Genomic DNA, 14,053 nt, shown 5'->3' on the forward strand with positions numbered 1-14,053 from the left:
TGCTCAGTCAGTATTCCAGAATGGCTAGAATGAGCCACATGACAATCTGAAAACGGACATGGATTTACTTCTCAGTTGAAGTCAAATGATTTGATAACAGTTCGCATATAACAACTTTTAATCTTCTCTGCATGTATTCCAAATAGAATTGTGAAGAAATGACAAGGCTCCCTTTTCCACCCACGTTACAGAACTAGATTTGGACATCTGAATAATAAGAAAAGTTAACCATTTGCAATTTTATTCAAGAAATATTTGCTGAGTTCCAAAAATGTGGGTGGGGATATTAATGTAATGGCAAGAGAGACAAAGGGTATTACTATGGGGACTGATGGCTTGGGCTCTATGAAAGCAGGGGAGAAGAAAATATGGTACTTGGCACCCTTGTCCCCTGCCTGTTAGAGAGGGCAGTGATGTCTTACACGGAGCTGTAGCCAGGCCCAGTGTTGGAGCAGCGGTGGCTCTGGGGCTCATAGGGTAAGAGTGACCATTGACTGACATTCTCTAGAATACTTCTGCTGTATTCCAGCATAACTTGTATTCTCATGATCCAGATCCCAAGGCAGTGCTGAGATCATAAAGGCCCCTGTTTGAGGAGGTTGACTCAAATTCCTGGTTTCTGGAGCACAGTCTTTTCCATTGAGTGTTGACTATGGGAAAGGATCAAGTTTCTCTTTACTTCCCTCTGAAGTAAACTTCTGTTTACTTGGGATGTTGGAAGTAGGTGACCATCTTATCCCAGTTTGCCCAAGACTTTCCCAATTTTAGCACTAAAAGTCCTGTGTCCTGAAAATCCCTTCATTCCTAGACAAACTGGGATAGATAGTCATCCTAGGGAAATAGAAGCTAAGCAAATAGACTGGGATGTTTCAGTTACCTACTGTTTTATAACAAGTCATTACAAAACTCAGTGACTTATAACAACTAATACTTTGTTTGCTCACCATTCTTTACTCTGGACTGGGATCATCCGGGTGGTTCTTCTGCTGGTCTTGCTGATGGCTGTTTGTATGGCTGCATTCTGCCAGTGAATTGCCTGGAGGCTGGGCTTAGTTGAGATGCTGGGATATCTTGGCTTTTTTCCCCGAAGTAATCTCAAGGACTCTCCCTTTCCATGTGGCCTTTCCTTGGCCTTTTTTACAGGAGTGTAGCTGAATTACCTATACGGAAGCACAGGGCTCCCCAGAGTGCAATACCTGACTAGCTTCTCAAGGCTGAGGCCTGGAATTGGCACAGCATCACTTTCACCACATCTTGTTGATTAAAGCTAGTCACAGCACCATTCCAGAATCAAGGTGAAGGGACTACAGGAGTGGACACTAGGGGGAAATTCACTGGGTTCTACCAATGTGACAGTTTTCTCCAGGGGTGCAGTGGGATGCTCACCTGGACTCACAGGATTCAGGTGGCTAATTCACTCCCTATCTCTGTTTGCTGGGCACCACCTGCCTTCCTCTCCTCAACACCCTCATCAAAAACTAAGTATGAATAGTCTGAGTATGAATGGTCAGAGCCTTCGAGACCTCTGGGTAGGTGTAGGACAAATTTTTCCCTATTATTCTTAATTCTGCCAAGAACACGGAGAATGGTGACTCTCAGGTAAGGCCACCAGAAGGTTTGTAAGGAAGTAACAAGTTAGGAGGCCTGGATCTTCCGTGTTGATGCGAGGCTCCATTTCTGACACGGTGCCTATGTGAGGGTTTATGCTCAGCACAGGAATTTCAGAGAGCACCAAATCACAGCACCTGTCTTGTAGAAGCTGACCCTTCTCAACAGAGACCCCCTTCCCTCCAGTCGTGTCTTAAAGTTTAAAGGGGTGTCAGCGATGGCCCTCCCTCTTTTCCTCTCCCCCAACCTCTCTCCTGCTGCTCCACCAGCCTGCAGTGACTTGGTTTCCCTGCAGCTCCGGTCCACCCCACCCCGCGCTGGGCTCTGAGCCTCCTGAGGGCTGGGCAACCTGCAGTCCTTCTTCTGGACACCCAGGGTGGGTGAGGGGCAGTCTCTGGCCAGTGCAGTCAGCGGGGTACTCCAAAGGGCAGCAGGTGACCATCACCCTCGGCTTTGGAGCAGCTCCAATCCCGCCGGCTTCCACATCCCTGGGGTTCTCTCCTTCCATTTTGTTCCCCCCATCCCCCAGCTTTTCTTTTTCTTTTTCTTTTTTTCCTGAAAAGAATCAGGCCCCTCTCACTGTCCCCCACACAAACTCTACGTGGAAACAACCCCTGAGCTGCCTCCGGGCCCTGGGGCTGCTGCTGGCTTCCTTCCCTGTCTCCTCCCGACTCACTCCCCATCACTGTAGTCACTAGCTGGACATTTTATTTTGGCTTCTGGCTTCTTCCCTCTTGTTTTCTCCTCCCACCCCCCATCACCCCGTGTCACAGCAAGTCCCGGCGCGTCCCGCCTCCGCTCTGTCGCTTTAAGCCCGCCCCGCCGCCGCGCCCCGCCCTCACCCCTGCTAGCGCTCGGCTGCTCTTCGCCGCCTCTCCCGCTCCTCCTCTGCTCCTCTCCTCCTCCCGCTCCTCCTCTTCCCTCTCCTCCTCCTCCCGCTCCTCCGCGCCGCCGCCGGCCCCGCTGCGCGCTCTGCTCCTCGCAGCTCCCCGGACCCGCAGCCATGGCCGACATCAAGACGGGCATCTTCGCCAAGAACGTCCAGAAGCGACTCAACCGCGCGCAGGAAAAGGTCGGCAGAGGGCGGCGGGCGGCAGGGGCAGGTGGCGCGAGGCGGGGGCGCGGCCGGCAGGGCACCGGCTGCGGCGGTGCGGGGCCAGAGCCCCGGGTGCGGCGCTCTGCGGAGCCGGGCCGGGGGCGCAGGGACGCGGGGACGCGGGGACGCCTTGCCCTCCGCGCGGTGACTGCAGCAAGGCGGGACCCGGGCGTTGGGGGGACCTGGCCAGGAGGCGGGAGCACTAGGGTCCCGCTGACCCGGGCCCGGAGTCGCGGGATGTGCCCGCCCCCGGAACCCCCTGCGCGGCTGGTATGGCTCCCGGAGCCCGCCCGGATGGTCGCTGACCCCGGCCCGACGCCGGGCAGGCGCAGGTGCGGCCGCTCGCCCCGCTGGACCCGGAGCGGAGCGCATCTCCCGGCGCCCGCAGCTCCTGGCGCCGGCCCGCAGCTCGCCCGCAGGCAGCTCACGGGGACGCGGCCCGCAGATCCCGGCAGGAGATTGCGGCAGCCGTCCTTCCTCGGGGCGCGGGGCGCGGGGCGCGGGGCGGGCGGGGTGGGGGGCGCATTTTGTGGCTACTTGAGTGCGGTAGAAGAGAAAGATTTGGCAGAGTAGGCACCTAAAAAAATCTCTGTTTAGACCAATGGGGCTGGATCGCAACAACCAACGGCTTTACACAGCGCTGTCGAGTGAATCCTGGAGTTCAAAACAGAGATCTAGATACACACACTTTTTTTTTTTTTTTTGGTCTATATGTTTGTGTCCCTTTTGACGGCAGTGTCCTCTGGAAAGTCAAAAACAGATATGACCCGAACCTAACAGTTCTTTTCTGCACATTGCAGCACAAAGGGGGGATGTTTTATATTGCATTTAAAAAATCCATATCGCACGGTTGTGTTCCCTGCTGTTTTGCAAGCCCCTTAGTTAACTGGCCACAGTAATTTATTTTTCTAATCCAGAGATGTGCACAAATGAACCCAGGGCCATAGCAAGCACAGCCCCAAGTACTTGGAGAGGTATTGTACCGGGCACCTGGCTTGCCTGGCTCTCCTGGTCACTGCTGTATCTGACCGCTCTAATGTCATCATTTGTGTCCTGAGCAAAGTACATTTCTATTGTAGCTTGAGCATTGTACTTGACAATGAACACCGGCTAACGAGCCCATGACTGGTATCAGTTGAACTGTGTTTTCCTTCACGTGGCAGTATTTTCCGTCCTGGGATATGGAGTGTTTAGCGTTTTCCTGTTTTACTGGAAGTCAGATTTGTCTTGTTGCTCCCTATGACAGTGAATTTCCCTCTTCAGACCCAGCTTAGGCTGCTCCCCAATTCTGGCAGAACCCGTGGAGCTGGGCAGAGGGGCATTGATCCTTTTGTCCCCAGGTCCAGAGGCTTGGTGGCCGTCCCTGGTCCCTCCCTCCACACATGCACACTGTCAATGCAGTAAGAGGATTGTATTTCTTTTAATATCTACCCAAGCTCATCCTGAACTAACATGATCCTCCTCCTGCCGCTCCCTCAGCAGCTGAATTAGCAAGGTTTCCTGCCCCTTTGCAGGCCCTGGTTACTTGTGCAGAAAGTAGCCAGGGATCTGCTGGCCTTGGGATCTGGGCCAGGTTTTGTTATCACATTTCCATACTTCATTTTACCCACTTGTAGGTAGGTATTCCTCCTCCCTGCCTTCCAAGTAATTACTTGAATCTTCTGTCTGAAGCTTTTCACTGAATCCACCTTCCATCTGTGAAGGAATTTAGTGATATGGTCTGCCTTTGCACATATTAAATTATTTCTTAATCTAGGTCACCAGCTGTTAATATGCCTAAAATAAATGAAAAGAAAACATAATCTCTCTTACACAGCATTCAGGCCCTATGAATTGTTGAAAACTCACTTTTTTTCTTGATTAAGGTCGAGTGTATGTTATGACTGCAGTTGGGGGTGGCATTCACTCTTCTATAGGGGAGGGATACCAAAGCCTCTGGAGGGGCTTTGAGCGCTCCATCTTCTTCCCTCGGGAAAGTTGCTGATAACAGTGCCTGTTGCATCTAGCGTAGGACATGGAGAGGCTGAGAGTATGGGCTCTGCCACAGGGTAAGTTCTGCCCCCTTTTTGAGTCAGTGCAGCATCAGTGCATGCTTGGCACAGAGGGAAAGGAGCATGCGGGGTGAAGGGAAAGCAGCTCAGCCCAGCTCAAAGGGAAGCCGCTGGAGAATGGAGAGCACCATGTGCTGCTGTTGGAGGCTTCCTTAGACGTTTCCCACAGTGACTCCCTCTTTCTGCATATTTGGCCTCTTCTTCTTCTCAATTGCAGGTTCTCAATGACTAAAGGCCACTTATGTTCTTAAGGCTCTTTGTTTTTACAACCAAATTTTCTTAAAAGAGACCCCACTCCCTTGACTTTCTTATCATCTGTGCTCCACCTACCAGCTTGCATGCATTTTTGCTTCAGATGCATGACTGAAATCACTTTTAGAGGTGATGTGTCTTTTTATGAATTTAAAATACATTTTTTTCTTATTGGAAGTCAGTAAAGGTTCATTGAAGAAAGAATAAAATATACATAATAAGCGGGAAAAAAAACCTCAGCAAATTAGGAAACTCATAATTCTACCACAAAGAGATTTCACTATAATTTGATATGTATCCTACTATATATTTTTCTATATGTGTATGTAAATATTTATACAACTAAAACAGGCTCATACTGTATGGTTTGGTAACCTGTGTATTTCATGTAATAATTATGGACATTCTTCTTTACATGTACATATTTTCCATCAACAATTTAAATTTCTGAACAGTATTGGAATATATGGATTTTGCTGAATACCCTGTTTTTTAGATTATTCATTTTCCAGTTTTTCTTTATATAAGTACAAGTCAGTAAGCAAACTTAAAGGGAGAATGTTTGCATATACCTTTAATTATCTGCTTACATAAATTCCTAGAAGAATTATTGTGTCAAAGGTTTGCTTATTTTTATTATAGCTAGATTGCCTTCCAGAAAGGTTGTACCAATTTACATTCTCACCAGCAGTCCATGAGACACTTGCCAACTCTGGGTAATAAAATTTAAAATAATATTTAGCTGTGTCACTGGAAAAAATCAGTTCTGGGTTCATTTCATTTGTTTGATTTTTAAAAAGCAAAGCTTATGCATTTCTATTTTTTTATTTGTGAATTGTGTGTTATATTTTTGCCCATTTTCTGTAGCTTCTCCATCTTGTTATTTGTAAGGGCAAAAACAGCATCAATCCTAAAGGTTACAAACATTCTTCCTTTTCTATTTACTTTTTAATTTTTTAATGATTTCTTCTGATAAAGCGAATATTTATGTTTTATGCATATCTGCTTAAATGTTTCGGTTGATTTTGTATGGTTTCTCTTTTGGGTGGTTGATTTAGTTGGGTTCCTGCTACTTGCAAGTATCAGAAAACTCAACTTATACTGGCTTAAGGAAAAAAGGCATTTAATTGCTAACAATAAAACTAGCTAACTATTTATATGTGGTTCTTATACATATAAATTTAAATAAGCTTTTAAAATATAAATATGTATCTATATTAAGCTATATGCATATTTTTATAGGTGTAATATAAATATATGCATATGCATGTATGTATTATATATTTTGACTTACTTGATTCTGTGAGGTAGGCACTATTACTACCTCTCATATTATAGATGAAGAAGTTAAGTGACATGTCCAAGGTCACACAGTTGGTAGGTAGTAAAGCTGGAGTTTGGATCCAAGCAGTCCAGTGCTTTCTTACTATATGATACTGCCTATTATAATTATGAAAAGGGCAGGGCTAGACAAACTTTGGCCTGCCTGGAAGCAGGGGCTCAACCACAGATGTCAGAGCTCAGGTACCTTCTCCCCACCTCTCGTCCGTGCTGTGCATCCTGTCAACCCCCTTCTTGGGCAGGTTCTTCTTCTCTCGTGGTGGCAAGATGGCTGCCAGCAGCTCCAGGCAAGAGCATGTTTTTCCTTAATCATTTTCACAGAACTCTTTACAGCTCTCATTGGCCCAAATTGGGCCTTATGCCTATTCCTGGAAGAAAAAAATCTCTATGGCCAAGGGCCAGGATCATGGGTTGGATTGGGCCTGAGTCATAAGCCACTGCTGAAGCCAGGGATGGAGAGATCCCTCTGAACAATATATATGCACAGTTAAAAAAATCAAATATTAGTAAAAGGATTATTATGAAAAACAGCAGTCCCCTGTCCCCCTCTCGTCAATGTCTTGCTTCACAGAGGCAATTATTACTGATCACAAGATTTCCTAAAAATATGCTTATACAGCTGCTATTTCTTGATCTATCTTGTGTGGTGAAGATAGGTAAGGATTTAGCTCTCTTGCATTCATTTTTCTACTGCTCCCTCCCCGATCGTACGTTATAACAAAAACTGTTGATTAAGATTACCTTTTTAGAGATTGAAGTACAATTTTTGTTGAATAAAGTATACACAGTGTTCAGCCTGATCAATTTCTACGTACGTGGGTACCTGCACAGCTACCATTCAGAACAAGTTACAGAACATTTCTGTCATCCTGAATACTTGTCATTCCTTTTGCCTCTCCTGTCCTTTTTATGTTCATACCTTTTTAATTCCTTTACTATCATGTCCCTGATAAGCGCCTTTTCATGTGCTTATTGGTAATTTTGATATCTTCTTTTGTGAAATGTCTGTTAAAGGCTTCTGCCTGTTTTTTTATTTGGGTTGCTTATCTTTTTACTACTGATTTATAGTACTTTGTATAGTCAGGATATGCGTCCTTTGTCATATAGACATTTTGTAGCATTTTCTCTAAGACAGTGGCTTGCTTTTTTCTTAATGATGTTCTTTGATGAGTGGCAGTTGTAATTTTTATGAAGTCCTATCTGAAGATTAAGTTTTTCATGCAGCTTTTTGTTTTCCCTGGAATTAATAGTTGCCTTTTTAAAAAAAAAATTGCTTATTTTTCTATGAACTATTTAAAATTGTTTCTTCTTGCTTCATCAGGTCAAATGCCTATCATATTATTATACAAGATTCAATATATCAAATAATGTAATTGTTCTGTTTCTTCACCGTCGGAGACACCCCTTTTGGAGCCTTTCCTTTGCCTTTTTTTAATCAATATAATCTAGGCTGGATTTTTCTAGACTGGCTGCATACCTGTCACCCTGGTCTTCCCTTGCCAGTGTTGGCGACAGGGAAGAGACCTTACATTTCAACTATTCTGTATTCCCAGGCTTTCAGACAATCCCCTGTTATCACTGTTGTGCTTCATCTTCACCTTCTACAGTACTTGGTGGAACCAGGTCCTAATCCTGAGTGTGTCTGTGTGTGTGTAACTGTGCATTGAGAATTGGCTGCCTTTTCACAGGTTGCCCTTGCACAGGCACTTTTTTTTTTTTTGGTAGTTTCCTATGTTCTGCTGATTTGTTTCCACTCTTTCATCCTATTTTTCAGCTTCTATAAAATGTATTGAACTGTCTTATCCACTAATGCTGCTTCTCCTGTTCTTGTGCTTGTATATTTATGCCCTTTTTATTCCTTTGCTGTCATTTTCTTTGGGCTTTGAGATGAAATGGAAATGAGCACAAGCGGTCAGTCTGTCATGTTTAACCAGCAGCCTTTCTATTTAAATATTTGATTCCTCAGGAATTTATTTTTTTGCCCATCTTCACCTATTTGTGAAATCCAGTGGCATTTATTTGGTCTTACTCCTCCTTGACCTCTAAGCAATATTTAAATCAGTGAAGCCTTTACACATTTTTTAACATGACTCTAGTGAGCAGAATAACCTTTGGTATGTTAAAATGCCAAACCTCTTAAAGCATTAGGCTTTTTCTTTTTTTTTTGGTGAAAGTAATTTTAATACCATATTTTGTTTAAACCAATGTATTATCATTTCAACATGTAATTAGTTATCACAGAGATATTTTACATTATTTTTCACTTACAGCACATCCAGATCGAACTAGCCACATTTCAAGTGCTCAGTAGCCACACATGGCTAGTGACTAACGTAGTAGACAGCGCAGCATTAACTAAAGGCTTGACCTCCATCTCATCTCTCTCTTTACAAAAACTGTTTTAAAGTTGACATTTTAATTATTTTGGCTGTAATAAAATCATTTAAAATAAGCTTACAAATGGTGACAAATGATCTCTTTCAATTGAAGTTAAAGTGGGCCAAAACAAAAAGAGGTAAAACAGAGATTTGAGTGTTATTTATCTTGAAATCATCTGTCTATATTTCAACTTATTCACTTAAAACAAACTCTTATTTTTAACTTGAACAAATGCTGTCAAACATATCTGTAAAAGGTAAGAGAAAACTCAGATATCACTGTCTGGGTGATGAATTTTGAAATGAAATCAGTATTGATGAAATTGGGGTTCTAAAAAACGAGGACCCTAAAAAAAGTGAAGACCGGATCATTTCTTCTTTCTCCATCGTTTTCTTTCTATTCCTCCCAACTGGATTTTCTAGGCTTCCCCTCTCCCGGGTCCATGTCCGTTTGAGGTCCTTCGTCGTCTTCGTTTTCTTTCTCTTTTTCTTCTTCTGCTTCTTTTGCTCCCCCACCTATATATTCTTGGGTGTCTTCCTCATCCCAATTTTCATACTGATATTTAGTGACTTCATGGGCGGTCACGATCATCTCTTCTTCCTCCTCTTCTGCCTCCCCTGCGGCCCCGCCTGCTGGCTGCTCGGGCTCTCCGCCTGACGCGCCCGCCGGGAGGAGGTCGGGGCCCAGGCCGCGGCCCTCGCCCTCGCCCTCGCCCTCCCGGGCCGCGGCCCTCGCGCCCGGCCTCTCAGGCACCTGGAGCACCACCGGGACGTCGCTCGCGCCATCGGCGCCATCGCTGCCATCGCGGTTGGGCGTCGGGCGCCGGTGTGTCACCAGCAGGCGGACGCCGGGGGGCCGGATCAGGATGTGGTCGTTGTAGTAGATGCGGTGGAGAAGGAAGTGGACCAGATCCAGGAACATGAAGCGAAAGCCCGCCATGGGGAACTGACGGGCGTCCACCATCCTGTCTGGGCCCACCGGCGGCACGTTCTCCTCCTCCTCCTCCTCCTCCTCCTCCTCCTCCGCCACTGCTGGCTCGATGTCCGAGTCTTCCTCGGTGCTCCCGCCCTCAGGGGCTCCGGCCAGGGCTGCCGCCTGGCCACCCTCCTCCTCCCCGAGGCCTCCCACAGGCCTGGCGACTCCGGCCGCCTCCACCGCAGGCGCCATGACGCCGTAGTAGGGGCCGGAGTGGCCGCCCGCCCCGTCATTGGCTCCGGCCCACGCTCCCGCCGGGCTCACCGGGCCTTCCTGGCCGTCTTGGGTCGGGTCTCGATCCCCTGTGGCAGACATGACAACAGCTGGTACCTCAGCAGTGCGGGCGATCACGCTGTGGCGTCTATGGCGAAGATGGTGGCCTATGACCTCTGAGGAGGCTGCCCCTGAGGGGAGGCCCTTGGCAGCGCAGCCTGAGGCGAGGCGGAGGGATCCGCGGAGGGACAGCTCTTGAGGGGACGAGAGTCTATAGCGTTGCCTGAGGAGGCCCCACGAGCGGAAGGGCGGGGGTCTAATCCCAGGAGTGGCCAGCCAAGGCTGCCAGGCTTTAGACTATTTAAATTCTAAGGACCTGTCCAGTTTGATATTCTTTATGTCAGTTTATCTGTCCCAAGTGATTATTATATAATCTTAGGTGCAGTTTTTTTTTTTTTCATGCATTACATCTTCTCAGCTGAATCGTAGGTGCTCGAGGATAGGGAGCGAATGCCTTGTGAATTGTATGCATTCAGTGATGAGGATGTACCGATTGCCTTTCTATGTTCTTGCTTGTTAACTTCCCACCCCTGCAAACACTTTGTCTTAAAGAATGCTTTCCCATTATTCTTTTTATGACTTTCGTGATTTCATCATAAGGATGTAACTGTCATTTGCGTTGTCATTTTCTGAAACTAGTACATCACATGTAATTATCCTTATGGGTTCTGTACATAGTGGGAACTCTATGAATATTAGGCTGAACTGTGTGGAATTGTCATTCTTATAAGTCAAACAGTTAATTATTGGCAGAGTCATGAGGTTCAGCCCAATACTGATTGATATGGTAGGAAAAACAATGTCGTCTCCTTCAACATGTCTAGTTACGTGACATTGGTCTTTTTTTTTTTTTTTTTGAGTCATTGCCTTGCTGATGCCCACATTTAGTTTTGTTCTCAAGGAGAAACGTGGATGGGGGGTGGGGGTGGGTGTGTGTGTGTGTGTGTGTATGTGCCGTGAGCATGTAAGAAGAATGGAAGATGAAGACTCTCCTCTGTCCAGGAGATTCTGTGGGGCCCAGGCGTCTTGTCTGTAGAAGAGGAGCTTGTGTGACCACGTTTATGTCTGAGGACACTTTGGAGACAAGTCTCTGAGGCACATCAAAGTTTCCACTTTTAAGATCATCTAAAAGCTTTTTCATAGCCTGCTTCTTTGTTTTTCAAAGCTTATATCTTCTTTTCCACTTAGGTAATTTTCTCTGGCTGTTATTAGAAACTTCCAAAATTAAAAATAATAATAAGGACATTCTTAATAGACTGAGATTTTCTTCTTCCATTTTTTAACATGTACACAAACACACATATACCCATGCATCCTTCTTTCCCTAGGAATGAGTACAATAGGGAGTCAGAACTGTGGGAACTCAGATTTTAACATTAGTAACAGTTGCCATCCTCCTCACAACATAGCATATTTATTTTTTTGGTGTGTGTGTGATCCATAAGTCACATTTAAAAGTCACCTTTTTTAATGGACCAATACAACTTATCATAGCTGATAAATACTTATATAAACAATATGACCCCCTTTACTTGGGATATAAAATTAGGTCCCATTTCTTTAAATATTCAAATGATTTTTCCATCCCATACAATTACGGAAATCCTTTACTTCTCCCTGGGGTCCCTGTTCCTTGTGGTAAGTTCAAGAACGCCAGGATGAGTTTCCCTTCTCTGAGGGAGTCAATGGTTTTTACTATGGCCTCATGGTAAAGGGTCTCCAAAGGGAGTCCAGCATTCAGATGTCATTCTTGTCCTTGGGTGAGCACTGCAGTGAATGAGAGCATAGTGTCCTCACTGGGGTCTGAGGCTCAGGGCAGGGGCCAGAAGCCTCTTTCTCCATAGTTATACTCAGCTTCAGTATGCCTGAGCTCCACATGTGAATGGTCTTATCATTTTCAAATTTACTTGTACATATACACACACAGCTCCACTCACTACCCCCGATTTCCCAGATTTGCCCATAGTGCCAGGGTTCCAAAGTTAGGAAAGATTTAACATCAGCACACACTGTGCTTGGAATTATCCATTTCATTCCACTCCTCTATTCCACTTGTAAGAAAATTCTTCTTGCTACATACTAGATTGCTTTGAAGCCCACAATTTGAAAAGTCCAACCCCAGAGGACCGCTGGTGTCCTTCCTTGGAAGTTGACTCTTTTTTGGGCCACTTCAGTCCATCTTAGGGTATGTGTGTGTCTGTATACATACAAACGTATAGATGTATAATTATATATAACTTACATAACCACACATATATATGATTTAGTTTCAAACAAAATAATATTGTGAAGAACCTTGGGAGGGAATGAGTAGAGAAGGGAAAAATATTTTAAAAAATGATACATGGTTCTAACTTTTTAATGTCTGGAAATTTCCACCTTACTATTCAAACATAATTTTTAAAAATTATATTAGCCATTTACATTAGGGGCCATCTGAGTAGAATTTTTGAGGAACTAAGTGGGTCGATGGGCTTCTGTGAAGGGGATGAAAGATGTAAAGATTCCTTGTGTTATAAATATAATTTTCCAGACATTCTCAGTAATAGCTAACATTTACGTAATGGAAACGCTATCATCACAGAGTTCAAGGAGTTTACCTATGAAAGAATATAATGAGGTCATATAGACAGCATCATAAAATTACAGTGATAGTAATCACGATTTCCTGAGAACACATCCATGGGCCAACTTTCAACGTGGAAATGCTGGAACTTCATTCTTATTGATTTGAAATCTAAATTTAAGTATACTGTTTGGCTGTAGATGTACTTCCTGAACACATATTGAGTGACTCCCTTATTAGGAATGGTATTATATAAAGCCATGGATAATATCTTAGTTTTGAAATATTTTCTCTGCTATAATCTTATATCCATTTTGATTGCCTTGAAGCTACTTAGAACAGATGTACAAATATCAGAAAACCACTGTTCTGGTCATTTTCACCTTACTCTCATGCAGTTATTTAGTTGAAAGCTTAATTCATAAGTAGGAAGAGCTTGAATATATAATAATTGAACATATTAATAAACATATATATATACTTTTTCCTATCTTAAAGTGCCTATAATGATTTAATAAAATACACATGGACCCATGCATAAATGCACTGTTTTCATGGCACTTAACACTTGTTGAGTAAAGGGTGTTACATTTACATGGTCTAATAGTTTTCTATTGTCAAGACAATCTGGTAGAAGTCATTCATTCATTTAGAGCCATTTATTGAGAATCTAATACATGGAAGGACTTGCTAGATACTTATAATATAGAAGTCAACAAAGCTGTCCTGGTTGAGCATGCAGCAGGAGTTGATGTGAGATAAACCTTTGCATACATTACTAAAGACATAGTTAATAATTAAAAATCATAATTAAAAATTCTGTAAGGGGAATATGTAGTTTAGTATGTAATTAGAGAACTAATCTAGAGTGAAAGTATTGAACACACTTACCTGAAGAAGGTGGATTTTAAGCTAAGATCCTAAGAATGAGTTGCAGCCATCAGGCAAGAGTAATAGGGTAAGAATGTGGGCGTACGGGAGTCAGGAAGCATTCTGTACCCCTGACTCTTTGCCCTTATTCATTGGGCATAAATAGAGCTGTAGCATACAGAATCAACTGTAAACATTAGCCTTATCAATGATCTCATCTAGCATTTGGATATTTAATTATCCAAAAGTGGACCCTAACTGGGATGGTCCTAGTGTAGTAGCAGTCCTTTTGTGTGATCAGATTTCTACCCTCACATGTTGAAGCATACTTCTGAACATAGTTGCTCCTTTGACACAAAGCCAGGACACTGGTTCAGAGCTGATTAGCCCTCTGAATTATCAGCCATACAAAGATCCCTTTGTACAACAGCAGTAAACTCCAACCCAGCCTGCTTTCATGGATTTGTTGAGTAGGGTCTCTTGTCTTAAACCATCAGACGTTCAAAATAAAAATGAAAGCCCTTATCAAATTCTTAAATGTCACACATCTAGAAAGATTATTTTGTCTTTAAAAGATTTGATTGCATTAGGATGCCCAACACTTCATTATTTGGTTATATATAACCAATAAATTGGTATATA

At 44.1% G+C, this 14,053-nt stretch overlaps 1 protein-coding gene across 1 annotated transcript in view; it reads left to right on the forward strand.

The window, feature by feature from the left end:
* The first annotated feature begins 2,611 nt into the window (after positions 1–2,611).
* Positions 2,612–14,053, forward strand: part of AMPH (amphiphysin) — a 230,566-nt gene continuing 219,124 nt past the window's right edge. The window contains exon 1 of the mRNA XM_069461959.1: positions 2,612–2,680. Within this exon, the coding sequence (XP_069318060.1) occupies positions 2,612–2,680 (69 nt within the window). The remainder of the gene's footprint in view (positions 2,681–14,053) is intronic.

This window comes from Eulemur rufifrons, chromosome 29 (genome assembly GCF_041146395.1).
Source record: "Eulemur rufifrons isolate Redbay chromosome 29, OSU_ERuf_1, whole genome shotgun sequence".
Taxonomy (NCBI): domain Eukaryota; kingdom Metazoa; phylum Chordata; class Mammalia; order Primates; family Lemuridae; genus Eulemur; species Eulemur rufifrons.